Source organism: Dama dama, chromosome 9 (genome assembly GCF_033118175.1).
Source record: "Dama dama isolate Ldn47 chromosome 9, ASM3311817v1, whole genome shotgun sequence".
NCBI lineage: Eukaryota > Metazoa > Chordata > Mammalia > Artiodactyla > Cervidae > Dama > Dama dama.
The window spans coordinates 33,871,257-33,890,292 of record NC_083689.1 but is presented as its reverse complement, the minus strand read 5'-3'; the positions used below and the strand labels follow the sequence as shown (position 1 = coordinate 33,890,292).

The 19,036-nt window shown below is 42.9% G+C and overlaps 1 protein-coding gene across 2 annotated transcripts in view; it reads left to right on the top strand.

Annotated features, from left to right (window-relative positions):
- The window catches only part of SNX24 (sorting nexin 24), a 175,615-nt gene continuing 156,579 nt past the window's right edge, over nucleotides 1-19,036 (top strand). Inside the window, exon 1 of one of the 2 annotated variants that reach the window (XM_061150909.1) lies at nucleotides 1-129. In XM_061150909.1, coding sequence (XP_061006892.1) covers nucleotides 70-129 — 60 coding nt within the window. In that variant the 5' untranslated portion in view covers nucleotides 1-69. Of the gene's footprint in view, nucleotides 130-554; nucleotides 752-19,036 lie in introns of those variants that run through there. The other variant, XM_061150910.1, reaches the window with a different exon arrangement.

Below are 19,036 nucleotides of genomic sequence, written 5' to 3'. Positions count from 1 at the left end.
GGGGGCGGGGCGGCGGCCGCGGCCGTGAGCCCGCCCCTCCTCGCCCTCCCCCGGCCGGCTGGCGCGACCATGGAGGTCTACATCCCGTCCTTTCGCTACGAGGAGAGTGACCTGGAGCGGGGGTACACGGTAGGTCTGGACAGGGCCCCGCGAGCCGGACCTGCGGCTGCCGAGCTCGGGAGGTGCCCCCGGCCGCCGCCGCCCCTGCGCGGGGCTGTGTGTGTGTTGGGGGGGGGGGGGCGGTTCCTTCGCTCCCTCCCTCCTCTCTCCTCCCCTCCCCCGGCCCGTTCGGACCGCTGCGCCCGGGCGCGGTTGTCAAGGAAACGGGCGCCCCCTCCCTGGCGCGGCGGCGGCGGCGGCGGCGGCGGGCTCCCGGGGCGCCCCGGTTTGGTCCCTTCCCCCTCCCAGCCCCGCTCCCGGCCTCCGGGCTGCAGCGCCGGGAGTCGAGTCCTCGGACGCGGCGCTTGCCGTTCTCCCCGCCGCCCGCCCCCTGGAGCCCGGGATGGGCTGCACTGGTTCTGGCTCAGCTGCCCGCTCCGTCCAGACAAGTGGCTTTTGCGGCTTTTTGGCTGATGCTGTTGGTTTCCAAGTTCGGTAGGGATTCATTCAGATGGAAAACGTGCTCATTAAGAAAAATAATCATCTGTAGAATTTATTCGCCGAAGTGAACACATGTGTTGCTTTTAGATGATTTCCAAAGTTTTGTTTTTGCTGTTTCTTGTTCTGCAGTGCCTTGAAATGGCAAACTCAGGTATTCACTGAGCACCTGTTCTATTCCTAGGGGGGCTGCGGTCTCAGGAATGAGAAAAAGGGTCCCTGCTTTCACTAGTGGAGGAGTGGCGGGGAGGGCAGGGACCATGCCTGGAACCTCTGGGTAATGAGTTTAGTATGGGAGCAGTTGATTTCCCAGTGAACTTAGACATCTTCATTTAGGCAGTCTTTGCTAGAGGGAGAAATGCTTCACCCTGGAGTGGACCTTGGACAATTCTGTTTCCATTTAGAGAGCTGGTAGGTTTTGTGGGACTTGCGTAGGGCACTATGAAGGATTTTTATTTTATTCACTTCTAACTCACTTACTAAACTCCAGTTGCATTAATTTGGCAGAGAGGTATTTTAATCTCTGTCTCCTCTAAAGATTGTTGGGTTTTGATCACAGCTTATTTGGACCCTTGTTTTTTCATAAAGAGGATTAAATCCCCCTCTCAAAGGAATTTTTATAATTAAGAGTAGTGATTGAAAAAAGGAAATCCAAGAAGTATGTGGGTTTCTAGAATTAGTAGACTGCTGGGTCCATGTACCCCCCAAACAAGTACTCAAAGTCCCTTCCCTTGGTAGGGGGATGGGGAGACTTCAACCAAGGGAGAGCTGAGCTCCGTGGCCATTACCTATATAAACAAATGAGTTATGAATTTGATTAAAAATATACCATATCTTATTTTGAAAGGGAGGAGGGGAATGAATTTGAATGTGAACCTGTTTAGGCTTTTTCCTTAGGCCTGAACCCTTGGTTGTCTTTCTTTCAGGTGTCTTACCTGTCCCGTCGGCCCCAGTCAGCAACAGTCATGGAAGGCCTTCCATCTTTAGGGCATTCTTTAAGGATTTGGAGATTAAAAGGCCGCTTGTCACAGCCCTTGGTCTCAGTAGTCCAAGCTAAAAGTTAATTACCTTCTCAAATAAGCACTTAAGTGAATCAGAATGATTGATTTTCTTCCATTAGAGGATGGGTGTTTTTAACCCAAGTTTTCGTGTTTCTTTTTTTCCTGGTGTTATGGCCAGCCATGCGCCAGACTCCAGGTTGTGAATTAATCTGATTTGGAAGGCATCTTTGTCTTGGTAAACTTGGTAGTTAGAAGACTGCTTTTGTGAGGAGAGTTTGTGTGCTTTTTAAAAGTTTACTTAAAAAAACAATCCTTATGTATTTAGGTTGGTAGCAGTTTGTTACTTCTGCAAGTGATTTTTTTTTCCTTTGTGAGTTTGTGAAGCAGATATTTTGTATCCTTGGCATAACAGTTTTGTAATTGTTTGGCAGTTTATTCATTCAGCAGTGCCTGCTGTGTGTCTCTATTCTGGATGCTAGGAAGTTAGCCCTGAATAGTAGTTCACCTTCTTACAAAAACCCAGAATTTAAAAGTTTAATCTCAGTTCTAATTTCAGTTTCCTAGGTAAAATCATGTGTATGCGTGCGTGCTAGGTCGCTTCAGTCGTGTCCAATTCCTTGTGACCTCATGGACTGTAACCCTCCAGGCTCCTCTATCCCTGGGATTCTCCAGACAATACTGGAGTGGGTTTACATTTCTTCCCAACCCAGGGATTGAACCAGACTCTCTTAAGTCTCCTACATTGGCAGGCAGGCTGTTTATCACTAGCGCCACCTGGGAAGTCTCCAAATAACCTATATTTTACTGTAAAAATTACCTTTCTACTTTAGTGACTGTGCTTTAAATTTAAGAAATATTAAATTGCAATCTAACAAATTCAGTGATAGGACATTTTAAGTAGAAGATGATTTTCCCTCCTTGCTTCTTGTCCCATGCCCTCAAAGATAAGCATAGGGATAATTTCTTAGAGACTTTCCCCCCTATGCTATGAAAACGTGATTTTTCTTTTTTAGAATAAATAGCAGGATTGCACTATAGCTGTCATCGTATAACTTATAGATATCTTTCAGTGCCAATATGGACGGGATTGTATCTTTCTTAGTAATAGCAAAGGGATATTTCACGGAAGGAATGTACCATAATTTGTTTACACAGATCTCTGCTGATGGCCGTTGACATTTGCTTCTAATTTTTTAGCAACTATGTCAAATATGTTGAAATAAGACATCCCTATACATGCTTTTTTATGCAAAGTTCTAGGATTTCTGTAGAACCATAAATAGAAGGGGTACTTGTGGGCCTCTACGTTTTTATCAGTATTGCTCAAGCCCTGTTATTCAAGAAGCATATGCAAAGTTATGCTCTGTGTACAAAGTAATTTACCTTTAAAGAGTGAATGTTTGCCCTTTGATTATTTGAACATTTACTGTGGGCCTGCACTGCGTCCCTTAGGTGGGGAACTGAATGGTGGAAGGATCTTGTTCTTTCTAGGGGACTCTCAGCCCATCCTGCAGGGGCCAGGTGGGGAAGAGTTAGGGTGCTAATGTCAGCTGGAGTCTGGAGGAAGAGGAGGAACTGGGCAGTTCTGCTCAGCCTTAGGGTGGTGTGCTGGTGGGTGGGGGAAGGGTGTTCAGGAATGCTGACTTTTGAAATCTGATGAGGGTTTTGCTGGGATTGTGAATTCTAAAAAGAGGAAGTGCAGGGCAAAATTTCTTCACCCAGTGATGGGGGGGAAAGGCATTTTAAACTCCCAGATTCACCAAAACGAATAGACAAACAGCAACAAGGACACTTCTACCTCATTGTAGTTTACAAAGAGGCAGGAAAGGATATTGTAACAAAATGCAGGTCAACCCTTCCCACCCCGGGCGCACCCTCCGCTGTGTGTGTGTTTAATATCTGTTCGGTTCTAGGCTATAAGCTCCTTGAGGCTAGGAGAGTGTCAGTCTCCTATGCTCATCCATGTTGTCCTGGGATCATGCATATTGTCCAGGGTTTATCCATTGTGAAAATTCACTATAAATAGTGAGTGATTGAGTCTTCTGATAGAAGAAAATCAGAAGCCCAGTGATCCTAAGGTGTGAAACAGCTCCTCGAGTTGGACCGGGCTGGTGCCGAGTGATTCCTGACGCAGAGATGTGTGGAGAGACCAGCTTGCTAGCCTTGAGAACCGTAAAGGGCTATGGAGTTCAGCTTCAGACCGTGGGACGTCGCTGGAGTTTTAAGGAAGGAAGTAACGTGATTAGCTTTGCATTTAGAAAGATAACCCTGGAGCATTAATCATGGAGGAGATGCTTGCAAAATGACCAAAAAGGAGAGGATGAGCGTCGAACTAAGGCAACTGGGCAGGGAAGGGGGAGGTCTTACAGGAATCCCCAGGGTCTGGTGACTAGATGTGAGGCAGCAGGGTGACTCCTGTGAACAGGGATGCCAGTGACCAGAAAAGAACTGGGGCGCAGTCAGTTTCATTTGGGGGCCTGCTGGGCCTTTTTGTGGCAGATGAAGCTATTTTGTTTTGGAATTCAGGATACATAGAGAAGTCCAGGCTAGAAATATGGCTCCAGGGGGTCTTTTAGCATCAAAGATGGAAAAAACCATATCAGTTGATGCTCTTCCCAGGAAAAGCACATAAAAGTGAGGAAGGAGGCCGGACTGAAGGTAAAGCCCTTCTCAGCACAGCAGCCAGAGCAACAAAGAAACCCAGGGCTGTGAGGCAGAAAGAGAAAGGAGATTAGACGCTTTACAAGGAGCACAGTGCTGGATGTGACTCTCTGGCCTTCCAGGAGAGGATGGAGCACAGCCCATTGGCCATGAGCGTAAGCAGGCCCTGGGTTCCCATCCTACAGGCTAGTGTTGATATTTTCCATTTTCAGATACATGGTTGGTAACAACAAAATGGGCTTCCCTCATAGCTCAGTTGGTTAAGAATCTGCCTGCAGTGCAGGAGACCTGGGTTCAATTCCTGGGTCAGGAAGATCCCCTGGAGAAGGACATGGCAACCCACTTCAGTATTCTTTCCTGGAGAACCCTATGGACAGAGGAGCCTGGCAGGCTACACAAGTCCATGGGGTTGCAAGAGTCGGACACAACTTAGTGACTAAAGGGAGAGAGAAAAACAAAAGAAAACTAGAAAGACTGTTCAGGTAACAACATAAAAGTCTGAATGTATTAGATTTCATTTTCCATGGCTGTAAAAATCAAGGCATTGAGTTAGATAGATTTTCAAGTCCATTTTAATCATATGTGTGTGATTGAGGGTGTTGTGCTTATATAAATATGTCTTTTTCTTGAGATTTTGACTCTTTCACTGGTTTACTTTCTATCGTGTTTTTTAGTGCATAAGACAACTCCATATATACATGGTCATAATATTGAGATATATGTAGGGATAATTACTTTAACATTTTCTGGATTAAAATACACGAATTGAACAATATAATGAACCACCATTTGCTCACTACTCACCTTCAATATTTTACAATACTTATTTCATTCACCACCTTTCATTCCTCCATTTAAAACAATTCTGCAGTATTTTAAAGCAAATCCAAAATAAAATTTCACCTGTAAATATTTTACTGTGAATATCTGTCAGCTAGACTTTAAAGAAACATAACCAAAAGGTAAATCTTACTGCAAGGTTAGCAAAACCTTAATATCATCCCAATTCTTAGTTGTTTTTGTTGTTTTTAACATAACCCTAGTGCAGACATTGCCTGAGAATTAACAGTGATCTGTGGCAAGTATTATTACTGTCATTTTATATTTGTGGGAGTGAGACAGAGAGATTGAGTAAGGGGGCCTGGCCACTTCCTCTCTCTGTTTACCTGCATCCTCAGAGTAGCTTCCACCTAGCATGAGTTTGAGTAAACTCTGGGAGTTGGTGATGGACAGGGAGGCCTGGCGTGCTGTGATTCACGGGGTCACAAAGAGTCGGACACGACTGAGCAACTGAACTGAACTGAAGTGACCAAATGGTAACATGTTTCAGATTTAAAAAAACAAAAACATTGTATTCTGCAACATCCAGAGGAAGAGAGGATGCTTCTTCAGAGCAAGGGCACTTTTCCTCCTTTGTATCTCATTATCCCTAGTTGGTTCCTCAACTGATACCGTTGCCAGGGGGATTCTGTATGCTGATTGGCTGTCTTCACTATGTTTCATTACAGTCACCATGGCAAGGATAAGTTAACCAGATGGAGTGAAAATAGTTAGGGGGCATCTCTGGAGCTCGGAATGAGGTCAGTTCATCCTGGCCACCTGACCCTGTTAGACACCGCAGTGGGAGAAGGTCGGAAGGATGGTGAAGCCACAGTGCCCACAGCAGTATCTTCCAGCCACCCTCTCTTATAAGCATCTTTGGTGCTGAAGACCTCTGTGTAACAAGCTGGCACAGTGCCTCACACGTGGTCAACTCGTAGCATAAGCGCACATTAAACATGTGTTGAGTGATTTAAGTCAAGCATGTGTATGTTCCTTACTCTGAAAGACAAGACATGCAGTTTGAAAATATTCTTGACCATTAACAAACAGAATGCTGCATTCACTTGGAAATTCAAAATTTTACAGGACGATTGAATTTTGCAAGGATGGTGCTTAGAAATCGATCTATTCTTTTCAAATAAGCTTTTGATTTTGAAATAATTTTAGATTTTCAGAAAAGTTGCAAAATTAGTACCAACAGTTCCATATACCCCTCACCTAATTTACTTTTTAACATCATGCATTGCCATGGTGATGTCAAAACAAGGAAACTAGCATCAGTACTTGTTAACTAACTAAGCTCCAGACTTTATGGATTTCACCAGTCTTTCCACTCATGTCCTTTTTCTGTTCCAGGATCTCATCCAGGATACCACAATGCATTTAGTTCTGTCTGCTTTGAAATGATACTGTGTTTGTAGTCCCAAGTTGTAGCACGCTGTCTCTAAAAATGAGGCAGGCATGTTATTAGATATGATCCTGTATGAATTGAATCAAATATTGATTATTTCAGATGCTTCCTTGGAAATTTTTGCCATTTGGCAAAGCCCTATTGATAATGTTCCACCAGTTTATGACAGAAGCTGACACAGCATCGCGATGAAAAGCACAGGCTATGGAGGGACTCATTCTGTGTGCCTCAAGTCGTGTTCTCGGCATTTAGCCCAAAGCCGGACTTTGAGCAGGCTTCTTAATCTCCCTGTGTCTTATTTTCCTCATTTGTAAAAGAAACTCTATGGGCTTACTTGGTGACTCAGTGGTGAAGAATCTGTCTGCCAAGGCAGGAGCCATAGGTTTCATCCCTGGGTCGGAAAGATCCCCTGGAAAAGGGAATGGCAACCCATTCCAGTATTCTTGCCTGGAGAATCCCATGGACAGAGTAGCCAGGAGGGCCACAGTCTGTGGGGTCGCAAAAAAGTTGGACACAACTTAGTGTCTAAACAACAACAAAAGAGGATACTAGTACAGGCATACCTCAGAGTTATTTCAAGTTCAGTTCCAGGTTACCACAGTAAAGCAAATATCTCAAGAGAATCTAATCACACAAATGTTTTGGTTTCCCAGAACTATAAAAATTATGTTTACATTCTGCTGCTTCTAAGTCGCTTCAGTCATGTCCGACTCTGTGTGACCCCATAGACGGCAGCCCACCAGGCTCCCCCGTCCCTGGGAGTCTCCAGGCAAGAATGCTGGAGTGGGTTGCCAGTTCCTTCTCCAATGCATGCACGCATGCTAAGTCACTTCAGACATGTCCAACTCTGCGACCCTACGGACAGCAACCCACCAGGCTCCTCTGTCCACGGGATTCTCCAGGCAAGAATACTGGCGTGGGTTGCCATTTCCTTCTCCAGTAGTCTATTAAGTGAGAGGTAGCATTATGCCTAAAAAATCAATTTATACACCTCAACTAAAAAAATACCTTACTGCTAAAAATGCTCACCTTCGTCAGAGCCTTCAGTGAATGATCATCTTTATGCTGGTCGCAGGTCTTGCCGTGATGTTGTGTCTGCTGACTGATCGGAGTGATGGTTATTGAAGGTTGGGGTGCTTTGGCTATTTCTTAAAATAAGACAACAGTGAAGTTTGCTGCACTGATGAACTCTTCCTTTCGTGAATGATTTCTCTCCAGCAGGCAATGCTGTTTGATAGCATTTTACCCACAGGAACTTCTTTCAAAATTGGAGTCAGCCCTCTTACACCCTATTGCTGCTTTATCAACTCAATTTATGTCATTTTCTAAATCCGTTGCTATCATTTCAACAATCTCCACAGCATCTTCACTGAGAGTAGATTCCATCTCAAGAAACCACTTCTGTTGCTCATAAGAAGCAACTCCTCATCCGTTTATATCTTATCATGAGGTTACAGCAGTTCAGTTACTTCTTCAGGCTCCACTTCTAATTTTCTTGCTGTTTCCAACACATCCAGAGTGACCTCCTCCACTGGAGGCTTGGACATCTCAAAGTCATCCATGAAGGGCCGGAATCACCTTCTTCTAGATATGTGGTTATGTTGATATTTTGACTTCTTCCCATTAATCATGAATGTCCTTGATGGCATGTAGGATGGTGAATCCTTCCCAGAGGTTTTCAGTTTTCTTTGCCTAGCCAGATCAGAGGAATCACTGTCTATGGCCACTATAGTCTTACAAAACATGTATCTTAAGACATAAGACTTGAAGGTTGAAACTGCTCCTTAATCCATGGAACAGGCTGTAGATAGATGTTGTGTTAGCAGGCAGGAAAACAGTATGAATCTCTTTGTCTCCATCAGAGCTTTCGGGTGACCGGGTACATTGTCAATGAGCAGTCATATTTTGAAAGGAATCTTTTTTTTCTGAGCAGTAGGCCTCAACAGTGGCCTTAAAATATTCGATCAGCCATGTTGTCGACAGATGTACCGTCACCTCGGCTTTGCTGTTCCATTTGGAGAGCACAGGCAGAGTAGATTAAGCATAATTCTTAAGGACCCTAGGATTTTCGGAATAGTGAAGGAGCATTGACTTTGTCTTCAAGTCACCATTTGCATTAGCCCCTAACAAGAGGTTCACCCTGTCCTTTGAAGCTTCGCAGCCAGGCCTTGACTTCCCCTCTCTACCTATGAAAAGCCCTAGATGACATCTTCTTGCAATAAAAGGCTGTTTCACCTACACTGCAAGTCAGCTGTATGCTCTCACCACCTCTATTCATTATCTTAGCTGGATGTTCTGGGTAACTTGCCGCAGGTTCTCCATCTGCACTTACTGTTTCACCTTGCACTTTGACGTTATGGAGACGACTTCTTTCCTTCAGCCTCATGAACCAAACGCTCCTAGCTTCGAACTTCTCTTCTGCAACTTCCTAACCTCCCTCAGCCTTCACAGAACTGAAGAGAGTTGGGGCCTTGTTTGAATCAGGCTTTGGCTTAAGAGAATGCTGTGGCTGGTGTGATATTCTATCCCGACCATCACATCTTTCTCCGTGTCAGCAGTAAAATTGTTTACCTTTTTTTAATCATCCGTATGTTCACTGGAGTAGCACTTTTAATCTCCTTCGAGAACTTGTCCTTTGCATTCACAAGTTTGGTTAGCTGTTTGGTGTAAGAGGTCTAGTTTTTAGCTTATCTTGGCTTTCAGCATACTTTCCTCACTGAGCTTTCATCATGTCTAGCTTTTGGTTTAAAGTGACAGGTGTGTGACTCTTCCTTCCGCTTGTACACTTAGAGGCTACTGTAGGATTTTTAATTAGCCTGATTCTAGGTTATGTCTGTTGTGTGTATGTTGCTGTGTTTCAGGGACTAGGGAGGCCCATGGCGAGGGAGAGAGATGGTTAATGGTCAGTTTGTGGAGCAATCAAATTTAACATTTATCCGTTAAGTGTGCTATCTTATCTGGGCACAGTTTGTGGTGCCCCCAAACAATTGCAGTAGTAACATCAAAGATCAGTGATCACAGGTCACTGTGATAAAAATAATAGTAGTGAAAATGTTTGAAATAGTGCACAAATCACCAAAATGTGACACACACACGAAGTGAACAAATGCTGTTGGAAAAATGATGCTAGTAGACCTGTTTCATGTAGGATTGCCACAAACCTTCAGTTTTTAAAAAAATGCAATTTATGCAAAGACCAATAAAGCAAAGTGCAATAAAATGAGGTCTGTCTGTACCTACTTTGTAAGATGGTTTAAGGATGGGGAGAGAATCTTTACAAAGTGCAAGGAATGCTGTCTCTAGCTATGTTCATGATTTATTCATATTATTTCAAGTATGAACTGCCTTGAAGTTTACTTTTTAAAAAAAAAAAAAGTTATTTAATGTAAATTAATAATGTAAACTGAAGTCCAGAATAAATATTTGTGCTATATAAGACAAACTCCTTGCAGATACTTTCAAGTACTACAGAAGGCATAGTTACATTTAACCAACTCGTATTCTTATTACAGCTTTTGACTATGTGTTCAATTCAGATTTAGTTTTCTAGCCTTATTTACTACATATTTTTTTTTTCCTTCAGAATCCTAGCGACTAATATCTTTACATAAATGTCAGGATGTCTTCTGGAGGGCGTGGGGATACACATTTCCCATCTTCTCCATTCTCTTCCATTCCCCACTGCATCTCTCCAAAACAAGTGAGTCATCAGGCTCATACCTTGTATTCTTATAATGGTTTTGCAAGTACTCATTCAGATTTTTAATGCAATTTCCTGTTATTTTGCTTTATATGTGTCTGTTTTTAATTTTCAATTGTTGTATGTCTTTGTTAACTTCCTTGCTTTCCAGTATAACAAGATGTTCCCAGTAAATCTTTTACCTTTCCAGCCCCAGATTTGGAATTAGCTTTTTCTCTAATGGTCCCCAGTTCCCTTTAATGGGAAATGATTCAGGGACCATGATCTGGACACGAGATACATACAGTCGGCTGTCTGGGTCTCTGTGGGCTTCACACCCGTTCACCCGACCAAAACCTTTTCGCAGTTTGTTGAATCTGGATGCCAAATGGGCCAATATGGAGAGCTGATTGTGTTCACTGTACTGTGCCCTTTTACGTGAAGGACTTGGTCATACTCAGAGTGTGAGGTTGGCTGGGGCTCTTGGAACTCATCCCCCAGGGCTTCCAAGGGCTGACTGGGTTTGTGGAGATTTCTAGACCTTTTCTGTTCAAGGTAGGAATTTATCTTCTTAGTCTCTTGTGTCTTCAACTGTGTCCTCTTTCTCCCACACTAAAAATCTCAGTACACTTGGCTCTCGTTATCTGTGACCCGTTGGTTCCGGGACCTCGTCGGCACACTCAGATTGGAGGATGTTAAAGCCCTGTGGTCAGCCTCTGATAACACCAACTAGCTACCCATCCTCATTTTATTTTATATTCTCCTTAAGTGTTAAAGTGTTGGTCGCTCAGTCATGTCCAACTCTTTGCAACCCAAGAATGTAGCCCACAAGGCTCTTCTGTCTATGGAATTCTCCAGACAAGAATACTGGGGTGGGTAGCCATTCCCTTCTCCAGAGGATCTTCCCCACCCAAGGATCAAAGCCAGGTCCCGGGCATTGCAGGCAGATTCTTTACTGTCTGTGCCACCAGAGATGTTTAAAAATTAATTTTGTTTTGAACTCGTGTAAAGTATCTGCTGCATCAGGTGTATCTGCGAAAATCTAGCTTCTGTTTGTGTCTTCTTCACCCTAAGAGAATGCTATCAATGTCCATTATGAAAAAAGTTATGGTTTATCCTTATATTTCGAATATATACGCAGAAAAACAAATATACTTGTTCCCCTACTCTTTTTCTTAGATTAAACAGTAGGACACTAAGACATCTTCATCCTCCTGCTTTTTTTCTTTCTTTTTTTGTTTTTTTTTTTAATGTAACAGTATATCCTGCAGATCCCACGGGCATATGCAGAGATACTGCCTTCTTTTCTATAGCTCTTTGCTTTCTGTTGCAGGCTGAATCACTACCCTTGTCCATATTCTTTTTGTATGTTTGTCAGTGTCTCTTTAGATTCCTAGCAGTGGGTTATGAGATCAAAAGGCAAATGAATATGTAATTTTGCCAGGTATTGTCAAATTCCCTTCCTGGGATTGTGCAACTCTGCACTCCCATAGCAGTTTATGAGAGTACTGGTTTCCTCACAGGCTTGCCAACTGAGTATGTTGTCAGGCTTTTGGATTTTTGCCAATCTGATAGGTGCACAGTATCTCCATGTAGTGTGCTGGCTGAATTCTGATGACTAGATTGGGCATATTTGAAACAGACTTATGTTCCCTTCTAGTTGCCACCCCCTGCCCCCCAACATAAGGGAGTATTGTGGGTATTTGAAATACACTGTTGTCCTCTTGTTGATTTTTATTTAAAACACAGATTACCCCAGGTTTTCACCTTATAATTTTTATTCTAAGGTAGAACCAATATGTGGGTTGAGTCTCACCATCTGCTTTTTTTTAGTTCTTTGAATTTAGATAAATTTAGGAATTTAGAAGTTGTTTTAGAAACGGTGAGCTTCTCTGTCTTCTCTGCCTTCCATGTTCTACCTTGCTAGTGGAACTTAATCTTATTTTCCAAATTACACAAGGCAACTCCCATACCCCCACGGTGTTACGCAAGCCCAGTAGAGCAGAAATTCATTCTTGTGGTTATTATATGCCTCTCCTCTCTCAGGCAATGCACTAGTATTGGGGGTGCAGGGTAGCTGACTTCAGGCTTGTCCTGGAAAGATGATGGAAGGTTTGCCAGTTTGAGAAGGGGAGGAAGATCATTTCAGGTTCAAGAAAGGGCCTGGGGAAGGATGAAAAGTGTGAGTAGTTGTAAGGAGGGTAGGTGGTGGGGGCAGCACTGGAGTTTGAAGGGTGGGTTGCATGGTTTAGTGTCGCTGTAGATGCCCAGATAAAATGTTGTCCTGGAGGCCCTACAAGTAATGAGAGTATTTGTTTGCTTTTAAGAGGAGAGAAATATCAGAGGCACAAATAACCAAAAACTTATGATAAGATAGTCTCACTGGTAATTAAAGAAGGGCAGAGTTGAAAATGAGCTTTTTTTTTTTCTTTTTTTTTTTTTTTGTAATTTCAATAGACAAAATGAAAAAGGTTGATAAAAACCAGCACTGATGGAAATAGGGGTGAGGTGAGACAGGTTCTTTACTGTCTGTTGGACAGGCCTCTCTGAAGGGGAAAAAACGTGAAGATATTTGTGTCCCATGTGAATGCTCACCGAAGGGGGACCTCAGCAGAGGAGGAGTTTAGTAGTCACGTGGATAGGAGGACCTGTTCTGTGGATGCAAGTCAGCTTCTTTCCCCAGTCACCCATCTCTCTCATCCCTAAGGAGCTTATGAACAAGTAGCCATGATGGCAGGGATGGAGGTTATGCCTGACCTTCCGTTCACCAAGGCCAGCCTGGCTCCAGCCACTGATAAGTGCTAACCTGTCATTGCTTTGCCCTGTTGGAGAGATGTCCTTCCTCACATGTCCTTGTCATCATTTTCCAGTCGTGTTCTTTCCAATTCTCTGATCATCCAGCCAGGTCATTGCTCACAACCTATGAATTGGTATCTGGTAGCATGGAAGGTAACATCTGGTTATTTCTCCTTCCTAGCTAACTGAACCACCAAGTGCATTGCTCATAGTTCTACTTATTGAATAATTAAAATTATTCTAATTCTTAGGGTGGCTTTCCCTTCACCAGTGTTGTCTCTGGATGTCCCTGGAAGGGGCTTGTATTGTTGTGGGTGTCCACTTTCAGGTAATGCCTGCCTTTGGTGCAGGACCATCTGTCATCATCGTCATCATTTAATCACTAAGTCGTGTCTGACTATTTGCAACACTATGGGCTGCAGCATGCCAGGCTTCCCTTTCTTTCCCGAAGTTTGCTCAGACTCATGTCCATTCAGTCTGTGATGTCATCCTACCATCTCATCCTCTGTCACCCCCTTCTCCTGCCTTCAATCTTTCCCAGCATCAGGGTCTTTTCCAATGAATCACTCTTCACATCATGTGATCAACGTATTGGAGCTTCAGCCATCTGTAGACCAGGCTCGAGTCTTTTCTTCCTCTATCACTTGATCATGAGGAATTCCCCCAAGAGGCCATAGGTTAGACTAGGAGACAGAATGTAATATAGCTGGAGTGGGAACCATGGGCCATTTGGGCCACTTCTTCCAAGTAACTTGCTTGGACCGTCATAGCCTTCTTGGGCCCTATCACATCTGTCCCACTTTCATTTGACGATGGAGTGTTGCTGTGTGTGCCCAGCGTTATAGCCTGGTGAGTCTCAGGTAACACCCAGTTCATGAGGAACAGCTCAGGGTGCTTGGTAACTTGGTCCATGACTCAGTGTGCAAGCTCTGCTCAGGCTCAGTAGCAGGTAAAGAGCTGTTTCTCAAAGGAAGAGTTGGTGTCCACAGAGGGTGGCAGGGCTTTGATCTAGAATCCTAAAGGCCTGTGCTGTGATGAGCCTGCAGGGTCCTGAAAAGGCTCCAAATATCATCCCCATGTGCTGCTGCCCTTCTGGCACCGGTGGATACGCTGGATCATCATGGAAGTGGCAGAGCAGGTTGAACAGCAGCAGGGCCAATTGCCAGAGCCTCCCCTTGTTCTGGGGTCCACTCAAAACTAGCAGCTTTTTAGGTCATTGGTAAAGGGACCGGGATATGTTGTGTCCAAAATCCAAAGAGGCCCATGACATTATGGAGGTCAACTCACTTTACTCAACCTACCAGTTTAAATATTAATCTGATCCCAAAACACTTTCATAGAAATACCTAGAGTAATGTTTAGCTGAATATCTGGGCACCTCATGCTAAAATTAACCATCACATTTCCTTCTAAAAGTAAAATCAGACACTTCATCTGTATATAAACATTGTAATGTTGTTCTCCCTTTTGTTGTAGTTCAGGAGAAAATAACATGAGAAAATGAGTTCTTATATTTTATTATCTGAGATTTATTTTAAACTATGATTTAGTCCTTCCTGCAGTTGGAAAGTTTGCTCTTCAAATACATACTATGGAAAGTTTGTACCTCCGTTTTTGAAAAGTGATCATAGTGCAGGGAATAAAAGTTTATAGAGATGGTCTGTTTTCCTTGTTTATTGTTAGTGAACAATTAGATCTCATTGTCAGTAAAAATTGATGGCTGCAGCTTCCAAACTATTGAGCTTGTGCTAATAAATGCAACAGTTGTCCATAATTTGGTGGTAAATGACCTTTAAATGTAGATGTTTACATAGACTGTCCTTGGGGAACAATTTAACTTCCAAATGACACCCATGAGTACTTGTTATCATTTAAATATGCTTCCTTTTGTCAATAGCAGAATAACAAATACTGGTTAGATTTCTAATGTTGATTCAGATACCAGGAAACCTGCTGAATAAATTAGTGTACATTTGATTTATATTGACCAAAATTTTTTACATTGCTGTGTTACAGGTCAAGGTGACATGCATTTGAATGCATTTAGAGCAGAGGTCATGCTTGACTGACATGAATGCTTACACTGTTTTTAATTAACTTTTAAATATTATCCTAAAATTCCTTCTCAACTACGAATTATTAGGTAGAGGATTGGAATTAACTTAGGACACTGGTGGACACCTTATTTTAAAAATCAATAGTCTTGATCTCTCCCGTAAAAATTATTGGAGTAAATTATTGCTACATTTTATCTTATAATTTCTAGGGAAATTAGATCTGTTTTTCTCACCGTAGACTCCAAAGGTTTTGTCTGCAGGTTTTCCATTGACGGTTTTGCAGAAATAATCTGAGATAGCATGGAAAACATTTGGCAAAGTAATGAACGAAAACTTACGTAGTTCAGGAAGTACTTTATCTAGCAAACACATTTTTTTAGTTCCATGAACTTTTTTTTTTTTTCTTTTTTACTGATGCGTTATGTGTGCCTGAAGGAGGGATGGTTTTCACGGTAAAGATGTGGATTAATTTTGTCAGCCATTCATTAGTAGTCCAAAGTAGTGTATGTTTTAGGGAAGCTTTAATCAACACATGACTTGCTGTTTGAGAGAATATCTTCATAATGAATGCTGCTTCTTTTGCATATACATATTGCTGGAAAGAAAGCATTTTGTTTTCAGTGTAGTTTTTTTCACTTATGTCCCTTGTAAGAAGGTTTACATAATTCAGAGGTTTAGAACTGAAATGTGCAAAGGTTTTTATTCTTCTAAACTCTGAAGATTTGTTATCAATCAAACAGTGTGCTTTGGGAATTTTGGGATAAACTTCTGAGCTTTGCTTCTCAAGGAAAGGAAGCCCAAAGCTCCTCTATTTTAACACTTTTCATGTGAACATTAACAGTTGTAAGAAGAACTACCCTCTAAAGCAGGGGTCCCCAACCTCTGGGATTTAATGTCTGCTGATCTGATCTTGGAACTGATGTAATAATGGGTATAAAGTGCACAATAAATGTAATACACTTGAATCATCCTGAAACCATTCCTCCTGCCCTCACCCACCACCATCCGTAGAAAAATCGGCTTCCACGAACCTGATCCCTGGTGCCAAAAAGGTTGGGACCACTGGTCTAGAGCAAAGAGGATAACAGCTCTGCCCCCCACCAGTGAACAGCAGAGTCCTGGGGGGTCGAGTTAGTTTCAGCCACATTGTAGCTTTCAGCCCAGGTTTCAGTGCCCAGAACAGCCTCAACCTCATATGGTCAACAAGGTCAGAAGAAGTGACAGTGTTGAAAATGTGAATAAGTGAGAAAAGGAAGTGGAGATAAGAAAATTGAAAGTGGTGAGAGCATGACCCATGTTCCCTGTGTGTATGAGATGAATCATTCAATAGTGGGAGTGATTCGGAAGGACCGAGGGGAGAGTCAGGCAGCATTACTCCTAAGTGGACAGACACTTGTGACTGCCAGGTGGGAGGACTGGGGTGTCAGCAGCAACCTCGGGACAAGGCAGGGAGTTGGAGAAAAAGGCCAGTGGTTGACGTGACAGGGCTGCTGGTGGACGATTCACTGGGATGCTGTCCAAATGAAGGATTGAACTTCTGGTGCGAATAATTAGCTGCTAAAGCTGTGGTGCTCAGGTCTTGCTGCACTTTGGAATCACCTGGAGATCTTTATAAGCTAGAGTTGCCCGGGTCCCACCCTCAGAGTTAGATGGGTCTGGAGCATGGGCTGAACACTGGAATTTTTTAAAGTCCCCTGGGTGATTCTGAACTGCACTAAAAGTGTCCCCACAATGCTTGTAGACATCACAAAGGCAGGTCACTTGCCCCAGCACCTCTTAATAGCAGAAGTCATTGGTTCTTAAGAGAAATTTCAGGCTCCACTCCCAGAGGTTCTTAGTGTAGCTAAAGGCCCAGGCTTTGGTAGGTTGAGCCCTTCAGGTGATTTTAATTTGTAGCTAAGCCAGCAAACTACGGAGTAGCTGGTTTTGAAAAAGACGCCCTGTAGAGTGTATATTTAGCATGAAGGAGAAAAGTTAGGTTTGTTTTAAAGCTTTAAAGGCTGATTTATATTCTGATTCAGCCAAAGTGCACCTATGATGGAGTGCTTAAAACTCTCTTAAGTCTTTGGATCCATGAACAAATGAACTTAAGGAAAGCTTTCATGACGTCAGCAAGTTTGAGGAACTTCTAAGGAAAGTCACTAGCAAGCTTTGGAGTGAGACGGATCTGGTTCCACGTTCTGACTTGTAACTTCCCAGCCAGGGAACTCGTCATCACCCTCCCCTGGCTCCCTAAAGTGCTGGCCTCAGCTTCCTCTCAAGGACCCCATGGGACTCGCTGTGTGGGGCAGCTATTTTTATTTCTAATCTTTCTAATTAAATTTTTGCCAGTAGAGTTTAATATGTCATCATGTATTTTACCTTGCTTTCATCTATTATGAAATTTTTTCACCTTTGAGTAGTTTCATATTTTATTCACTGCTTTAAATGAATGATTGTTTTTTATTTATCTTAGATTTTTATTGTATTTATTTATTTACTGATTTACAATGTTGTGTTAGTATCAGATATACAGCACAGTGATTCAGTTATATATATATATATATATATATATATATGTATAATCTTTTCAGATTATTTTCCCTTATAGGTTGTTACAAGATATTGAGTATAGTTCCCTGTGCTATACAGTCCTTGTTGGTTGTTTATTTCATATATAGTAGTATGTATATTTTAGTCCCAAACTGCTCATTTATCCTCCTCCCCTTTCCTTCTTGGGAACCATAAGTTTGTTTTCTATGTCTGTGGGTCCATTTCTATCTTGTAAATAAGTTCATTTGTATCTTTTTAAGTGAATTAATTTTCAAAAGCATTATCAATAGACCCTTGCAATGCTTTTAAACTAGAGAATGACATCTGAAGTGTGCTTGTCATGCCATATGTAAAAATAAATGAGGAATGTTGATTATGTGGTCAAACAACCAGTTTTTACAACTGCTATCCATTGTTGATCACTGAGCGCCCGATGAAATTCCAGCCCTCTTCTTCACCGTAGTCTCCTAACAGTGTTTGCAGGTAAAACTGAATTGCTTTCCTTCTTTCTCCTGATAGAAGAAGGTCTTTTTGTAAGAAGTCAGACAGCCAAAGCCAAATCTGTGTTTTAGCACAGGGCTCTGACCTGGCAATGGGGCTGGGTCAGTCCCCACCCAGACCCATTCTTGCACTTTGCCCTGAGCAGAAGTACAACTGTTGACTTCTGACTCATCAGCTTTAGCCAGGTTCAGATGACACCAGTTTGAGTAAATGTCATGATAACCTGGGGTTTTGTGTTAGAAGCTGTTTCTGCAGCCGGGGTTTGCTCCTTTAGTCAGTTCTGGGTCTAGAAATGTTCTGAGGAGTTCATCTTTCTGTGATCTTGAGGATTCTAAATGCCTGGCTGTGGAGGCTGACAGTCAGCTTCACTGGAAGCTTAGGTCAGAGTCGATGTGATTCGGGTGAGCACATCTGTGACAGGGTGCTACACAGGGCCTCAAGGGGGCTGGCAGGGAGGGCCCAGCACGAGTAGCAGGCACAGCCAGAGCTGTGAGCGGGGCGATGGGTGAGTGCTGGGGAAGCAGGCACGGAGATGTGGAGTGTGAGGCTCCATTTCATCAGCCCTAGCATGTACTTACACTCATTTATTCAGCCAGTGGTTCTTTTTGTTTTCTTTTGGCTGTGAGGCTTGTAGAATCTTAGTTCCCTGACCAGGAATTGAATCCAGGTCCTTGGCAGTAATAGCATGGACCACCAAGGAACTACCCGACCTGTGGTTCTTGAAGGCCCGCAGTACACCCTCTGTTGCACGGGGTACCAGGGATGTCATCACTTTGAGCAGTTTCTTTCCAAAACCCTCAAGAAATTCCAGAACTCTCTTTCAGAAGATTCTTCCTGTTTGTGAACACCATCTAATCAACTAATCTTGTGTCTCTGCATGGAGAGCTAAATGTATAACTACATTTGTGTTAACAAGCTGAAATGTGAGCAAACTGTTAACCTCAGTTTTCTCATCTTTAAAATAGGTGAACGATAATAC